This window comes from Eschscholzia californica, unplaced genomic scaffold, assembly GCF_041429995.1.
Source record: "Eschscholzia californica isolate CP2 unplaced genomic scaffold, dmEscCali1.0.p SCAF_1, whole genome shotgun sequence".
In the NCBI taxonomy this organism is placed as follows: Eukaryota; Viridiplantae; Streptophyta; class Magnoliopsida; order Ranunculales; family Papaveraceae; genus Eschscholzia; species Eschscholzia californica.
Window position 1 is genome coordinate 55,569,523 of NW_028238198.1, and position 17,357 is coordinate 55,586,879.

General features: G+C 35.7%; 1 protein-coding gene and 1 pseudogene across 3 annotated transcripts; one reads left to right on the forward strand and one right to left on the reverse strand.

Moving 5' to 3' along the window:
- Positions 1 to 1,736: 1,736 nt before the first annotated feature.
- On the forward strand, positions 1,737 to 10,199 carry LOC147567708 (uncharacterized). 2 transcript variants are annotated; one of them, XM_086654313.1, is made up of 11 exons: positions 1,737 to 1,947; positions 2,414 to 2,597; positions 2,690 to 2,848; positions 3,893 to 3,961; positions 4,053 to 4,121; positions 4,467 to 4,535; positions 6,325 to 6,417; positions 6,516 to 6,659; positions 8,668 to 8,775; positions 9,655 to 9,706; positions 9,788 to 10,199. In XM_086654313.1, the coding sequence occupies exons 2-11, from the start codon at positions 2,499 to 2,501 to the stop codon at positions 9,817 to 9,819; spliced, it is 894 nt and encodes a 297-aa protein (XP_086510439.1). In that variant the 5' UTR covers positions 1,737 to 1,947; positions 2,414 to 2,498; the 3' UTR covers positions 9,820 to 10,199. The 2 variants fall into 2 exon arrangements, with proteins under 2 accessions (XP_086510439.1, XP_086510438.1); XM_086654312.1 differs by having other exon boundaries at positions 1,771 to 1,947; positions 2,210 to 2,597.
- Positions 10,200 to 10,376: 177 nt separating this feature from the next.
- Positions 10,377 to 15,627, reverse strand: LOC147567709 (LIM domain-containing protein WLIM1-like; annotated as a pseudogene). Its single transcript, XR_015230828.1, has 5 exons — positions 15,466 to 15,627; positions 11,950 to 12,046; positions 11,745 to 11,779; positions 11,523 to 11,612; positions 10,377 to 10,812 (listed from the first exon to the last, which is right to left on the reverse strand). The product of XR_015230828.1 is annotated as an LIM domain-containing protein WLIM1-like (transcript).
- Positions 15,628 to 17,357: the final 1,730 nt, after the last annotated feature.

A 17,357-nucleotide genomic window follows, 5' to 3' on the forward strand; every position in this document is an offset into this window, starting at 1 on the left:
TGGTTCCAAGGTGTTGACATAAACTCCATAAATCCCTGGAGGTCCCAGGTTCGAGTCCCAGAGAAGGTAGAATTTTTGGTTATTTGAATTGGGATTATTAGGGTGTAAATAATGTTGTTGGACTTTAGGCCTTGCCTAGTTGGGCTATAGGCCCGGTCTTGTTAGTGTTTGAGTGGGCGGTTATCGAGCTTATCACATCTATGATGTATCAAGTGCCAAATGTAACGACATACGTAGATCGTAGTCGACTTCCAAGAAAAAAACAAATTGACTTAGAGGACATATTTGTTTTTGGTCCAAAGTTAAATATGTTTGTACTTTAGCCCTTAATCTTCATCTCCCCCAATTCCACCCACAAACACCACCACAATAATTTCGGTCCACAACCATTATCACCATTAATTCTCTTTCTCCTCCTCTCACTCTCTCTCTCTATCTCTCCCTCCTTCCCCTTTTCTTTCTCATCCTTTCCTTGTTTCCCTTTCTAAAAAGCCTATCCGTTGCCCTGCTGCCATGGTGAAACGAAGAAGACGAAGGGGAGCCCCTTCATCATGGCTGTAACAGTAGATCCGCTTCCTTCATTGATAGATTGAAGAAGGACTCGAGCCGATTCCAAACCAATCCTCGAAACTATGAAAGCCCTAATTTGTTCATCTTCCCAATTTATTTCAGTGTCCTTGGAGTTTTCAGAAAAGGGGATTAACAACTTCACCCATCTTAAAAGATATACATCTATGATACAATCAGGACATCCAAAGTTTCTCTTACAATTTCAAATAATTCATTTGTTAGTCTTTGTGATTCTTTCATCTTTACTGTTAGGGCACAAAATTTACTATAACTTCTTAAAAAAATGAAGTTGAAGTTAGTTTCTCTTACAATTTCAAATAATTCATTTGTTAGTCTTTGTGATTCTTTCATCTTTACTGTTAGGGTACAAAATTAACTATAACTTTTTAAAAAAGTGAAGTTGAAGTGAATCCTAATATAGTTCCAGGATAAATTAATTTTGCTTCATATAATTTTAACTTGATTTCAAATTAAAGAAACTCCATTGAAGCAACTCTGATGAAGATATTTATATGGGTATACCTGGATGCTTTGGTGAAGATGAAAATAAAGATGAAGGATTAAAAAGTAATCAGAATTATTTTTGGACCTAAAACGAATATGCGCCACAGGTCAAATTTTATTGACCCAAAATCTTTATTCCCTAGAGATTTTTTTATATCCCAAAGTCGCGGCCTTGGTATAACAGGAAAAAAAAATGATAAGAGCAAAGCCAGTGTATTGGGCTCCCAAAATTCAAATTTTGGGAGCCGAGCCCCCATATTTGGCTGCCCAACCCGGGAGCCTCGGGGCTGGGCTCCCGGTGGGACTGGGAGCCCGGGCTGGGGGGCTCCCAACCCCAAAATGTTACCATTGGGAACCCAACGGTAACAAATGGGGTAGGGGATCCACCCCACTTAAAATTTTTTTTTTTCAATTGTTTTTTTGTTTAAATCTTCTTAAAATGTTTTGAGCTACTTTGAAATCTTTTTTTTTTTTTTTTTTTTTTTTGTGTTTATCTTTTCGAAATTATCTATCTCGGGTTGGACTCCGTGGGCTGGGGCTCCCAAATTTTGAATTTGGGAGCCCCACCCCACCCACACATTCAAAATTTGGGAGCCCCACCCCACCCACACATTGGAGTTGCTCTAAGAGCTCTAAAATTGGGAGCCCAACCCCATCACAGTAGGTTCGCTCTTCTACCGTGCCTTTCCCGAGCCAGAACGACTGAACTTACTTATAACCAAACCGAGGGTGTCTATAGAATTTCCCCTCAACCTATCACCCTGGGATCCTCACCGAAAGCTCACCTGAGAAGGCACACGAAAAGGGAGAAAGTCCCTTCTCCATATCTTATCTGGTTTCCTGCAACTCGCCGCAGCTGTAGATATCAAAGAGGTAAACAATTAGGTTTTCATCCATCTTTACATTTCAAAACCCTTCGCTATAATCAATCGAACATTGTTTTTATTTTTTTGTACTTTCGCAAACTAGGGTTTAGCTCAATCTTTTTAATTTCATTAAACCCTCACCCTCAATTTTGAGTTGAAAATCAATTCAAAGTTTATTTCTTCTTGAGTTTTCAGTTTCAATCATCATCTAAGGCATCTGAAGTATCATCTGAACCTTTAAAAAGTAACCCTAAAAATGCTTTTTCCAGAAATTTGAAGATTATGTGGGGAAACACAGTGATGAATTCATTGTTATATGTATCTTCTGCGGCTGTATTTTCAAAGACAAGTCATTTCATCACAAGGAATCCTTCTTATTTATTAGGGTTTTCTAGTTATGTATCATTATCATTGAAAAGAAGGATAAATTATGCTGGTATTCAAGCCATTAATTTACATGTAATGTTGAATAGATTTTGTTGTAACTCCTATTCTTCTGCTGCTCCTCGACGAACACGGTCTAAAAAATTGAAGGAGGCTGATCCTCAACTGTTGGTTATGGAGAAAGAGAAAGATGCTTTTTATGTTGTTCGAAAGGGGGATATCATTGGTGTTTATCGGACTTTAGCTGATTGCCAAGCTCAAGTTGGAACATCTGTAATTTTTCTCTTATACTACCATTATACTTTGTTGTAGTTCTTTTTGGTGGATAGAGTGTGGGTAGTGATGTTTTCTTGTGTTTTTTCTAGGTATGTGATCCTTCTGTTAGTGTGTTCAAAGGGTATTCTTTGCCTAAGGAGACTACGGAATATCTTAGCTCACGCGGTTTTCAGAATGCCTTGTATACTGTCAATGCCATAGATGTAAACGCGGATCTCTTTGGGGAGCTTGTGCCTTGTCCATTTCAGGTGAGGTACTTGAACTTTCTTTCTCTCTTAAACATGAATACGCAGTATGTATTGAGTTTCAGGATCTCATTGCTGTTATTACGTCTCTCTGGATGAGAGTAAATTGGGTTGAAATACAATGCTCTTGATGAAGGTTTCATTTTTTACTTCGGTTTTGTTTTCTTTTGAAAAAACTGAGCTGAAAACATAGCCAAGGGTTTCGATATGTCAGTATGTCACCTTCTGATGGTGCTATATTTCAAATAGAGATGCTCCAAAAGACACACATTCATAAATGTTGGTGGAAAGATGCTGTACATAATTTTCTTTGCAGGTAGTATGTGTTAGCGAGTCTTAGGATCTCATTGCTGGTTCTACATTTCCCGAGATGAGTGTAAATCTGTTAAAGGAGAAGACGTTTGATGAAGATTTTGATTTTATTTGGTTATGTTTTCTTTTGGAGAATTGCAGGTGAAAAACTTTTTCAAAGATTTCAATTGGTCATCTTCAGATGGTGCTATATTTCAAATATATATGTTCCAAAAGCCACAAATTCATGTGTCGGTAGAAATATGTTCTTTTCATTATGTTCTTTGCACATGCTCTAAAATCGTCAGATTACTATCCAGAGCGAAGCTTTTGAGTGACACCCATAAATGGACTCTGGGCCTGAATTTGGTTGGTTAGTAAATTTTGGTTAATAACTGTAGCCTGAAATACTGTCATTGGATTCCACATTGTAGATCCGCATAATGTGCTCTTTACAAAGAGTAGGATTTTTTATTTCCCATTCTCTACAGTTTTTTGCTTCTCCTTTATAACTTGCATTTGGATTCTAAATGCTCATTCTCATTTGGTGTATTTTTCTGGTTTTTGAAAAGTGCATTCTTACGATTCTAATGGTGGTCGATTTGAAGCTAGCCAGGAGATAACTCGTAAAACTATTAAATTATTCTCTTACAAATTTTTTCTCCTTTTGTTTAACAATTCTTTTCCTCGAATAAACTATAGTTAATTCTTATATTTGAAATTGTGCTGATTCTCCGATACCAAAATCTTTTTCAGCAACCACCACTGGAAAAGGTACTACCGTCAAAGAGATCAGGCGAAGTCCTGGGATCGAGCATAAACTTTGTAAGTTAAAATTTAACGACATAATATATTTAATCCATATATTTGAAACTGTTGCTAGTTTGCCGAAATCAAATTCTCTTGTTCTTTCCAGCAACCACCATTGGAAAAGGTACCACTGTCAAAGAGATCAGGGGAAGTGTTGGGATCGAGCATTCACTTTGTAAGTTAATATTTAATGATTATTTCATCATAAGGTCCTGTTGAAAGTAAATACAGTGAAGCCCAGTTCTGCAACAGCATTATAACTTAAACTATCCTACTTCTATGTATGGAGCTTGATGTTCGCTCTGTAATCATCAATTCATAATCTTATGTAGAACTGAATCATGTGTCACATTTGTACAATAATATCTAGAGGAGTGGCTTATGTCATGATCGTATTCGTATGTTTAGCTAAGTACGCAATGATCCACAGGTTTTTCGTTGAGTTTTTAAGGTGTTTTACCTCTTTGTATAATTGTATATGCTTTCACTTATTTTTCTTGGATATTCTTGCTGTTTTCAGAAACCATTGGACTTAACCACACCTAGCAAGCATATCAAATTAGATCCTTCGGTTACCTGTTCTAAAACTGTAAGTTCATATTCTTATCATGAAGATCGATGCAGTGAAAGATGTCTTTGTTGATATGATTGGATGTACTATTTTGATCATGTTATCCTGGAAGCTAATTACGTTTGATGCTTGTAAAAGTTAAAAATGTTGATTCCAAAACAAGACCATACGCCTCGTAACTTTTTGTAATCAATTTTTATTTAACTTAAGATTAGAAGAAATGATTCTTTTTTTCTCAATAAGTTGGAAAAATTATTAAAAATGGTGATGGGAGGATAGTACAAACCAAAAACTGATCTTTAACTTCTCTGTGACAGCTATAAGCAAGTAGGTGTCCAACTTGGACAAACCAGAATCCCTTACAGTAATTCAAATTTAGTGCTCTCACTTTAATGTAAACTATATAACTACGAATGATTAGGAGAATAATAAAATAAACTATAAATTAAAATATTCATATCATAACTTAATCAATTTCTCTTCAACTATTGTTCTCTCAAATTTTCTCTCTTTAGAATCAATTTCTTCTCTTCTTTTTTCTCTTCTCAAACTATTATTTGCAGTATTTAGCTATGTTGAAAAAGTCCTGACTAGTCCCCTGCTGGTCCCCGACTACTCCTCAGTCCCCACTTTGCCGACTCGCCTAGGATTGAAAACACTAGTCGGGCCTAATTTTGCCTAAAGCCCCGACTCGGCCCGACTAGGGTCGAGTTGACTAGTCCCGCTAGTCGGGACTTATAAGGGAGATTTTTTTCTTCTATTTTCCGACGAGAAGGCTGCTCTAGGGTTTGAAGTTTTGGCTTCTTCACTCATATTCTCATCTCCAAACATCATTCAAACAAGATTCAAGTAGATTTTGAAGATATTTTCCTCTTCAAACCAGATTTCAAACAAGTTTCTCTCTCTATCTTCTTCATTTTTCTTTTAACTACTCTTTCTCTCTCTCTAGAGACCATATGTTGCTTTTTCATCTAGTATGATTTTAGATTACTTTGGTTGGTCTGAATTTATTCATATTTGTCTCAAATGTTTATATTTATACATATACATAATTACTTATACAAAAGAAATTATATATTTATATTATACGACTAGTCCCGTGTAAATACGACTATTAGCGACTAAGCTCAGTCCCGGGTCCGTCGACTAGTCCCCGTTGCCGACTTTTTCAACATAGGTATTTAGGTCTTATAGCTTTCAAAGTCTCGAACTTGCTATTATAGAGATTCTTAAAGATCTTTTGGTCTTTTGTTATCTCTAAATACATTTAGTTCTACTACGACTAGTAGTTTCTAGAGTTTTTATTAGTAAATTTCCAAAATTTTAGATATCTTTACATGTTTCAAGAATTCAGAACAGCAATTAAATATTATATGCATCAAGTCAGATTTTAATTCCAAAATACTCCTAAAATTCCGAGTCATACCCGAGATTCCAAGTCACACGAGTCAGACCAAAACTCAGCCGAGTCACTTGGAAACCCCTATACTCGGGAGCTCGGCCAAAATCGGGTCGGACTACCCCCCGAGTCCGAGCAGGGTCCCGAGTCACTCGGCTCACTTGGTCGAGTTTAACTGCATAGTGCAGGGGATAATTGTCTCTAGATTACTAGGATAATGTGCTTTCGATTTTTCTCCGCCAATTGGTGAAAAGGTTGTCATTCCTTTATTATGACCCAAATAAATTGCGGCTCTTTTTCTTGTTTGTATTTGAGGTTATCTCCCGAAACGTTCTGCTAAAAAACTATTCAATTATCACAAAACTTATTCTTGTGTCGCGTTCTAAATCTTAAAATATTAATCTACAGGCCTCTTGTATTCTTGAGTTTGATGGTGCTTCAAAGGGAAATCCTGGACCAGCTGGTGCAGGAGCAATATTGCGAACTGAGGATGGACGGCTGGTATACTTTTCCTTGGACTGTGATATCTTTACATTTAACAAGTTCGTTATTGTACTCCTTTTGCACAATTTAGCTATCTGACCATATGTTTTGTAAAGCTTTGTCGATTACGTGAAGGTGTAGGTATTGCCACCAATAATGTGGCTGAGTATCGAGCAATGATTTTAGGTGTGAAGCATGCCCTAGAAAAAGGGTTTACAAAAATTTCCGTTCAAGGTGACTCAAAACTCGTATGTATGCAGGTTCGTTCTCTTGCTTCTCTGTGTTTTCTACTAGATTTATTGTTGTATCCTGAACAGTAGACCGGAGCTTTTTATTATTTGCATTATCTAGACCAAATTCTTCGGGTTCTAATAGTGCCATTGAACTGAATTCATTTTTTTTACATTAGATATAGATGAACACAAGACCATCGAGGAGATTATAATTCGTTTGGCAATGAAAAGTAAAAGTAATTTTCTTTGTAGTAGAAGTTCTTTTACTTAAAAATTCATAAATAACATAAAGTTAGTTTGGCAAAATACCTGCTTAAAAAACACTCACCCGGTAACCATTACTCGCATAAAAACCACCTATAAAACCATCTTCCTCTAACCAAAAATTAACCTATCTTCCTCTCTCTCCCAGGCATTCTTTTCTCAGTAGACTTTTTTCTCTGGTTTTTAATGTATGTAACTTTTTTATTTAGAGGAAGATGGGAAAGTGGAGCGTTAGTATCTAGGCGTCTATTTCAAGCCTGTGGTTGTTATGGCACATTTTGTAAGATTTTTGTTTCGCCAGGTGCTAAAACAACTCCCCATTAATGGAAAAAAGCGAAACAAGTTGGAACTTTCTATCGTTGAGACATCATTACAAACTCTTGGGGTGGTATCTTATTACAAGTTATTTTATTTGAATATCCAAAAATTCCCAATCAAATAGCCACTTTCTTTAGTTCTTTGAATTAGAAGACATCTTAGTTTTCCAGACCTGTGAGAAAGTTCAAACTTCCCCTACTTGTGCAGAGTCATGAGAGGGAAAGTTGATTGTTTAGTAGTTAATTTGATGAATCAGATCCTTCGATTCAGTAACTTTCTCTTTTTAGTGTTTATACAAAATGATGAATACCCATTATTTATAGGCAGGAAGAGTCAGGAATAGTGTGGCATGATGTACCGACATAGACAGAAACAAAGTCCATTAGAGAGAGAAATAGGAAGATGAGTTGTTCTACGCCCAAAGTATTGCCCACCTTTTCTCTCCAAAAAGATGGATTTTTTTTTCTACTTTCCTCCCTAAAACTGACTTAATTTTGAAGTCAAAAGCAAAAAAGATGAACTTAAAAAAGTAGTTTTTGACTTAAGTTAAATCGAGTTCATCTTTGCGTTGCCAAACTAACTTCTATACCTTTTTGCTTAAGTAAAAAAAGTTACTTTTTTGTGTTGCCAAATGACACCTTAAACTATGGGCAAAATTAATAACCATCATCTTGGAATAGCTTCCTGAACGGGCAACATCCTATGTTTCCTAGTTTCTCGTAATTATTGTCTTACATCTTCTCTAATCGATTAATTGTAAGCACTAGTTGTCAAGTCTTGTTTGTAATTTAAAACCTTTTGTTAGACTCTGGGAGCTGTCATGAGACTCATCTTGATTGATAGCATGATTTGGATTGCTTGAAACTATTTTAGGCTTGGTATTATTTATTGCTGTTGAAAATATAAATTTAGGCTTTGGGTCTGTTGTTGCACTTTCCTGTATTTGGATCTAACTTCTTGGTCATACTTCCCATCTACCAATTACTGTTATGCAGTTTGGCTGGATAAACCAATGTTAGTAGTGGTATCCTACCATGTTTTTGTAATGTGGTAAGATAGGGTTAACCTATTTGTTAAGCTTCTAGGTCCCAGTATGTTTTGTACTATTTGACAATCATTAGAAAGCATATATATCTTATTGGTGGACACAGATATCTTTACACTCCAGTGATCTCATTTTTGTCACACTTCAAATATTAAATTTAAATAGCTAAATATAAACACTTTTAGCTACTTGACTTGTTAATCCCATAATGTTATACAAGAAATTTTGTAAACTAAGGGTTAGATATTCGATACTCTAAATTTAGAATATTGGATCGCCGAAATACCCGAAAGGGGAATGATAATGCGGACCAAAAGGGTAGAGTTTCTAGTAACACTAGGATAAGCCCATTTATCAGCTTGATGGTACTTCCTTGATTATACGTAATGTGCATGTTCCATCAAACAGGTACAGGGTCTTTGGAAAACCAAGAATGATAACATGACAACCTTGTGTAAGGAGGCGAAGGAGCTCAAGAATAAGTTCAATTCATTCCAGATTCGGCATGTTCTGAGGGTATACCATCTCACCTGAATGTTTATATGTTTGCAAGCCTCTTGCCAAATGCATCTCTTTCGGTTAAGGGCTGACATCCTAAGCATCACGAGGATATGACATGAGTAACTCGATTAGTTTTTAAAAATGGTTAACCTCAGTATGTGCTCAATAATTGTGCAAGTAACCTGCTTTTTCCCTCTATATTGACTTCCAACAATTGATGTTACATGCTTGCCTTCTGTTGACTGGTTTTATCAGTAACTGTATGTGATATTACTATTCAAAATTGAAATGCCCTTGTAGAAGATTCATAAGAAGAAGCTCGTGTATCATCTAATAGAATTAAAGGGGTCAACTTATTATGATATGATCGGAATGTGTCTTAAGGTCTTTGTTGTCGGATGGATTTGTAAATGAGGGGCGTACACAAATGCCACAAAGCGTCTTCCGAAGTGGCGCAAAAGTAAAGAATATGAATCCATTTGCTTACCCCCAGTATTTACAATTCCTATCAGACGTACCATCAACTTATTTATTTCGTACAATATTTCGTAATTTGCGAGTGTTACAGTCAGACTTTCTGTAATTTTCGATACTTATGGACTGTAACAACACATCTATTTTCTTGTTACGTATCATAGAACATGTAATGGTTTTGGATTTGTGCAAAGGGTTCTTGTCCATGAACCCCATGGTAGGGTCTACATGAAGATGATCCAACTCTGATTGTTTTGAGGATAACTTCGAAGTCCATGGACTGTCAGATATTAATTCTTTAGTAGTTCAGCGGGTTCTTGTTTATCATGAACTGCTCACGCATCATCTATTTACTTTCTGCATTTATTATTATATTCTGATAATGTCCTCTCTAACATATTTACGCCTTTCTTCCCTAAGGAATTTAACTCCGAGGCTGATAATGAAGCCAACAAAGCTGTCCATCTCCATGGTAAGAAAACTGAACCTATTAACTCTTTTATCTTTCATTTGATTTGGCCCTAGTAGTTGATATATCTATATATTTATCCAGATGGTGAAGTTGAGGAAGATTGTGAGATATAGTGCTCGAATGCCAAAATGCAGCTTTTGAATCCTCAAACACCTGCTATTAGTCGGCTCAGTTTTTGGTAGCCTTTTGGCAGGTTTACCCAAAAACTTCGCGGTACATGATTACGGCTCGGACAACATGTAAACGGAAACCATCTTTCGTGGGTGCTATTAACATCCTTGTGATTCCAGTTTTGTCGACCACAATATCGTTATTTGTTGTAATGAAGATATTTAGCAGTTATTAACCGGCGAAGTATTTAAGTTTTGGGACTGCAAAGAGAACTTCCTGAAAAGGTTTTTCAGGTGAATATGTTGCCTATGATTCATTCTTGGAGATTGAAATTAAGATGTGAAGAGAATTCTTGCAATAATACCAACATCATTTCTTTTAAGATCTTTTTATATTTTATGCAGTGGATTAAATTGCTGTAAAGTACAGATGCCCATCTCCGGACTATTTGGTAAAATAGTTGCATGCGATTAGGTTATAAAAACAGACCATGGTGATCGTGAAAACAAAATATGTTTGACAATTTGAATTACCAAATTTTGACCATTAAATGAGACAATTAATGAAAATGACTATTAACATTAAATAGTTGCTTGGCATTCGAGGAAACACTTATTACATTATTCAAACACAAGGAATACTTACCTAAAATTTTCACATTTTAAAAGAAACGAATGTAAAATAAATACACAAATCCATTATTATAGATGGTGATTGCAAACTGTCTTCTTGGTTCACAACGCTTGTAGATTCGAAGAAGTTTAGTAATTCATATCCAGAGTTCCTCATTCAGATACTGTGTTCTCAGTCACCCCTTTAATGATTTCGGTGTCGCCAAGTTGACTAAAGTTTCCTTTCTCTTTGAAAAGCTGAGTGTGGTGATGCCTACAGTAGAGTTTGTGCTCAGGAGCAATATAGTTTGATGGACTAATTACACAACCTCCATATGAACACTTGAAGCATGGCTTGTGATATGATGCTCCATCCACTGCTACCTACAAAAGCAACACGATCCACTACTAAATCAATGTTTTGAAGAGAGGATGTTAGAATCTCCCATTTAAGCAAGAAAAAGAATTGAGATGATGCATCATTTAGTAGCCACTAAGGTCTGTGCTTTTGAGTCAAGTCAATCCGCGAGTCACTTGCGAGCCCAACTACTTGGTCAATACATAACAACTAGCACAAATGAGATTCAGTACATGAATACGAGGAAAGGGTTTAGGATACTTCCCAGTGAAGAAGCCCAAAGTGTCTAACGCATATTCCTTAACCAAGTTAACTTTTTTTTTTTTTTGAATTGGTAAGCGTGTGCCTCGAACCCTTGACGTTTAAGTTGGAAGACTTACCTCTTACCACCTGAGCCAAGGGTTGTTGGCGGAACCAAGTTGACTTTAGCTAAGACTTATGAATCCTAAACCCTTGGAGTCTGGGCTATAGGTGAGATGCCAGTACCTTGGAGTGCGCAAGGCCTTCTAGGTAGGCAACAAAACCTGGACCATGTGGTGGCTGCACCTATCCGGGGACAAAATGGCAAAGGTAGCTAGGTGTTGGGATTTACACAGCCTAACTCCACAAATCTAAGTATTGTGATTTGGGAGTCCTCGAAATGATCAGTGGTATATCGACTATTGGCAAAACCAAGCTGTGTCTTAGTTAACTTCCTATCCGTTAATAATAAAATTTGTGAAGAACAAAAACTAACCTTCTCAAGTGGATACACGGTTTTCTTGCAACCAACACACTTATCTTGAGTTCCAGCAAACATACTCGAAACTTTACTGCTAACAGGGGGCTATGAAGTTTCAATCAGAAACACGAAAAGGTATTATGTGTTTAGTCTTATGTAATATGAGAACAAGTAGAGCTACTACACAAACTGGTATGTCTAATGAAAGGAAAGTAACAAGTTTTCCATGAAAGTTACCTTATCAATAGGCCTCATAAGAACTTTAGGAACACCTAAAAAGGAAGAAAAATAACAAATTTTAGTTATGAGATTAAAAGAAGCAAAGCTAGAAATAAATATAGAATTCTGCAAATTCATACTAAAAAGTCACAACTCTTTCGACAAACTTAAACAAAATATATATTCATTGAATCTAATTTGAAGATAAGAAACCAACACTCACTCTCGAAACTTTTGTCCAAACTACCCGTCATCTTGAATAGTTGATCAAAGTGAGGCCTGCAATATAGAACACCTTCGAAGGATGAATAGTTTCCAAGCTGCAAAAAGAAATAGAAAGGACACAGAACATAAAGAGTTGCAGAAAGATTTAAATTTCGATAAACGCGACATTTTGTTTTCAGCAATTCATGGAATAATGAATCGGGGAAAAACATATGACTGTACCAGCTACAAGAAAAGACCTCATGATAGTCAATATGGGCCCTCATAATAAGGGTAAAAGTGGTACTCAAGTCAACAATTCCTGCCCAAGATATAAATCAGGGAAATATTCTCATATATATCTCCAAGATATAGATACACTAGAATTAGGATTATTTCTATGTTTACATTATTTATTTCCAACCATTGTAATTCTCTTCCATTATAAATAAACATGGAGGTATATAGTTTTCCTCAACCAAAACCTAAATCTTTCATGGTTTCAGAGCTACAAAACTCTAAAGAGTACAGTTTAGATCCTATTTTGCTTCCGCTTAAACGGCGGCGGTACGCTCTTCCATGACTACCGTCCGCCGGAATCATTGTTTTTTTTTTCTCTTTTATTTTTTTCTCTAGTTTTTTAATTAGTTTAGTTTATACTTCACAATAAATTTAGTGAAGGTTTACAATTGAAATTTTTTTCTTTTTTATGTTTTTTTTTTTCAATAAGGTTTCAATGGTGGAGATTCTAGTTATCAAAAGTATCGGTTATGGGTTTGGGAGGTTTTTGTTATCAATGATGGACGAATTATTTATAAAGGAAAGGGGATCTTCAATCTTAATGAGTTTTGTGGATGGACTTAAATTGGTGTTCAAGAAAGTGTAGGGTTAATTCATTATTGGTGCAAGACGGTAAGAAAAACAAAGTGGTGGTTTTCTTTTTTGCCGATCGATAATATCGGCCGTCGTGATTTGTCGTCATTTGGAGTGCAAGGTTGCTGCCTCCTCGTCGATGTTTTGTCAGTTTGTCTTCACAAGGCAGATGTCTCATGTTGTTGTCATGAGCCGCTGAACCTAGAATGGTTATGCTCACTAAGTGCAACCTTTCTCGTTGTTACTATGTCATGTTTGTTCGTTGTTACTGCCGTAATATTTCTATCGATCTTCACCAAAAATAAAAGTTTCTTCATCAACCAATTCCTTTATTGCCTTAATGAAGAATGTGTCAAGGAATCGTCTCATCAAGTTATTTCCCAAATTGAACTTCCAGTTTGATCCTCCGTTCAATTTGCGGGAGGGTAATAAGGGTAAAAGTGGTACTCAAGTCAACAATTCCTACCCAAGATATAAATCAGGGAAATATTCTCATATATATCTCCAAGATATAGATACACTAGAATTAGGATTATTTCTATGTTTACATTATTTATTTCCAACCATTGTAATTCTCTTCCATTATAAATAAACATGGAGGTATATGGTTTTCCTCAACCAAAACCTAAATCTTTCACCTCCCCACCCACGATGCATGGCGTTCTTCGACTGATCATTACTCTAAATAGTGAAGATGTTATTGACTGTGAACCCATATTAGGTTATTTACACAGAAGAATGCGGAAAACCGAACAATTATACAATATTTACCTTATGTAACGCGTTGGGATTATTTAGCTACTATGATTACCGAGGCAATAGCGGTAAATGGACCAGAACGGTTGGGAAATATTCAACTCCACTTCCATTAGAACATTAAATGCAATTGTCAAAGGGTAACACAAATATTTCTCATTGAACGAGAGCCCTAACATGAGGAACTAGGTATTGGAATAATATACAAATCAGTTATATTGATTTGGATATCATAACCAATCATCACCTTATATAGAAATATTATTAAAACATAATGTTGATCAAAGAGAATGGGAATGCCCAAATAATATGAAGGCAATCCAACAGAGTAGTAGTGTCAATCCAACTATTATCATATTAGTATTCCTAAATAAGTTATATTGTTTCTTTATTTATATTTCTAATTATGTAAATAAGTTTCATATAAAGTCTGTAAATGCTGGTGTAAGTGTAAATGAATGAATAAAATTAAGTCGCGGCTTTGGGGAATAAAGAAAAATCTTCGGGGCATAAAAAATTAGTCAATAAAGATGTATTTAGAGGGCATATTCTTCTTTTAATTCAAAAATTAACTTGATCAAATATTGGCCCCTAATCTTCATCCTCTCTCTCTCCCCCCTCTCTCGTTTCTTACTTACAATCTCTCCCCCCCCTCTCTCGTTTCTTACTTACAATCTCTCCCCCCCCCCCCCCCCTCCTCTCTCTCTCTCTCATTTTCTTACAATCTTTCTCTCTCCCACTGTCTCACATCATCACTCTCTCTCATTCTCTTTCTCTCTCATTATCTCTTTCGTTCTCACAAACTATTTCTCTATCGTTCTCACTCTAGATCTTTGTCTCTCTCTGTAGAGATCACAGAGTTTGTGGCCACGAAATGGTCAGAGCCACGAAATTCTCGTAGGGTTTCGCCCGAAACCCTCCTCGAAACCTGGTTCCGGCGAAGGGAACACTTCCCCTCGCCGGAACAGAGAGAAATAATGAGATATCGATCGAGAAACAATAAGATATCGATCGAGAGAGATAGATAGGGAGAACAATAGAGAGAGATAGTGAGAGAGAGAGAGACCGAGAAAGAAGGTAACAGTGAGTGAGAGATGAGAGAAAAGAGGTGGCAGTGGTGGTCGGAATTGTGGTGGTGGGAAGTTGTGGTTGCGAAGGTGATAAAGAAGATGAAGATTACGGAGCAATATTTGATCAAGTTCATTTTTGGGTTAAAAAATAATATGCCTCCGAGAATGTATAAAAAAACATGAATTCCCTAGAGAATTTATTCCCGGAGATTATTCTTTATGCCACAAAGGCGCAACATAAAATTAGCTTTGAATCACATTTCTCTCTTGTATCTCTCTACATCTCTCAATTTTTACATGATATAAAAGCAAGGTTATTAGTGGGATGTTCCATTCAAGTTACAAGGAGATTCATTGTGGTTTCGTTCGATCCTCTTACGATCAAGCAAAGGATTGTCAACTTTTTCGCTTATTACCATTCCAAAGGTCATTAACAAATTCATAACTTTTTTTTCCCGAGTTTTTTCACATTTTTGTCGAGGCTTTTATTAAGTCAGAAAATTAATATCACACTGTTCTGGAATTATTTTGACACTACTCTATTTTTTTTATCACCGTTACCATCAAAAGCAGATGAGAGAAAAAACTTTTATTCAGGAAGGAGAGATGTTGACAAAATTGAGTTAAGCAAAAACCCACAAGATATTTGAGAGGTAAAAGGGAATAGATCATCCATCATCAGTAACCAATTGAACCCAAACTAGGAATTGAAGATACAAAAGAAAGTAAAATTGGGATTTATCATTTAACAAGCAAAAGCAGAACCATCTAAGAACTGATGACGAAGTAGTCAGTCATATATCTATATAATCTAGAGAGAGAGAGAGAGATGAAACCTTGAGAGTACCCTTGCAATGAAACGGAAACAAGCTTTGTGATAGATTTTGTTATCAGCAGTGAGTTGATCCACTAAGTACACTGTCTTCTCGCAAGCCTTGCATTTCTGGGTCGTCCCTGCAAACGTAGCCATCTCTCTCTCCCTCTATTTTTTTTTTCTTGTCCGACTACAGAGTTGAAATGGTGTCTTGTCTGTGAAATACCAAATCAAATGGTCATATATATCGGCAGTTTCATAAGGGCATAAGGTAATGAAATTAACTCTGAGATAAGATACATTTACAAAGGGATTTTTGAGCTAGGGGTTCAAAAAGTGGGGGGTAAACCCAAAAAAAATCCACTCTTGCCCAAAAATTAGTTGCAGGTCCAAATGTCAGATTTTTTTTTTTTATCCCCCTCTTGCCCTTGGACGGGACATGCTGACGTTTTCTTGAAAAAAAAAATGTCTGGTAAATAAAATAATTTACCAGTATACGAAAAATTCAAAGTTTCAAAATTTTTTGAAAATTTGAAAACGAAATTTCAAATTCCCGCCCAGCAAACCATCTCTTCCCGGTAAATAAAATAATTTCCCTTACACAAAAAATTCCAATTTTCAAATTTTTTTGAAATTTTCAAACGAAATCTTTTTTTCGAAATTTTCAAATTTTTAAACGAAATTTCAAATTCCCGGGCAAATTTTGAAATTTTTTTGAAAATTTTAAATTCCCGCCCAGCAAAAGTGTCTAGTACAGAAAAAAATTTCCAGTAAATAAAATAATTTCCCGGTCTCAAATTTTTTTTTTCGAACTTTTGAAATTTTCAAACGAAATTTCAAATTCCCGCCCAAATTTTTTTTACGAAATTTCAAATTCCCGCCCAAAATTTTTTGAAAATTTTAAATTTCCGGGCAAATTTTGAAATTTTTTTGAAAATTTTAAATTCCCGCCCAGCAAAAGTGTCTAGTACAGAAAAAAATTTCCAGTAAATAAAATAATTTCCCGGTCACAAATTTTTTTTTCGAAGTTTTGAAATTTTCAAACGAAATTTCAAATTCCCGCCCAAATTTTCAAATTTTTTTACGAAATTTCAAATTCCCGCCCAGCAAAAATGTCTAGTACAGAAAAAAATTTCCAGTAAATAAAATAATTTCCCGCCCAAATTTTCAAATTTTGTAATTTCCAGTAAATAAAATAATCTCCCGAAAATTTCAAATTTCCAGTAAATAAAATAATTTTCAGAAAAAAAAATCGTTTCCCGAGAATTTTCGATGGCAATTTTGTAATTTTCGATGGCATGAACGGTAAATACTTTATTTTCTAAGGGCCCTTTACGTAATTTTGACCCCCAAACTGACACATTGGACCTCCCTTTCATTTTTAGGCAACTTTGGGTGAAATTTTCATTTTGGCCCCCTTTTTGGACCAATGGCTCAATCCCTCTTTACAAAGTCATCAGCCTTAACATTTGATTAAAAATCTATCAATTAATAGAAATGAAAACCACTCTGTCTGAATTTTTTATGTCAATTGGAGAAAATAATAAGATAAAACTTTTTACGATAAATGTTATTTGGCTTCAAAATGAGGGTCAACGACATCCAAGAAGTTGATGTAGTCGGCTCTCGTTAGTCTCTCTTCACAAGGCCGGATCAATAGAAGCCGGCCACTTAAGTTTTCTAGGTTGTGGGAAACCCCTATTTTCAGGCTAAATAGCTTTTATTTTTATATCCTTTGTTAATTAAACACACAAAGTGCTTGGTCTTTATAATCTATTATATTAAAACAGCTCGGTCGATTACTCAAGGTATAAGTCTGGCCATCCATTTTTCGTGTAGATTTTTCTTCCGACGGGTGAAAATATTTCAAAACTGTGATTTAAAATTCGTGTAATTAAGTTCCCCAATAGAGGT

Excerpts from the sequence above, each read along its gene's own strand:
- LOC147567708 (XM_086654312.1), top strand. The coding sequence starts at position 2,223 with ATGTGGGGAAACACAGTGATGAATTCATTGTTATATGTATCTTCTGCG. Across the intron at positions 3,962-4,052 it reads TGGGATCGAGCATAAACTTT|CAACCACCATTGGAAAAGGT; the intron begins GTAAGTTAAAAT and ends TGTTCTTTCCAG. Across the intron at positions 4,536-6,324 it reads CGGTTACCTGTTCTAAAACT|GCCTCTTGTATTCTTGAGTT; the intron begins GTAAGTTCATAT and ends ATTAATCTACAG.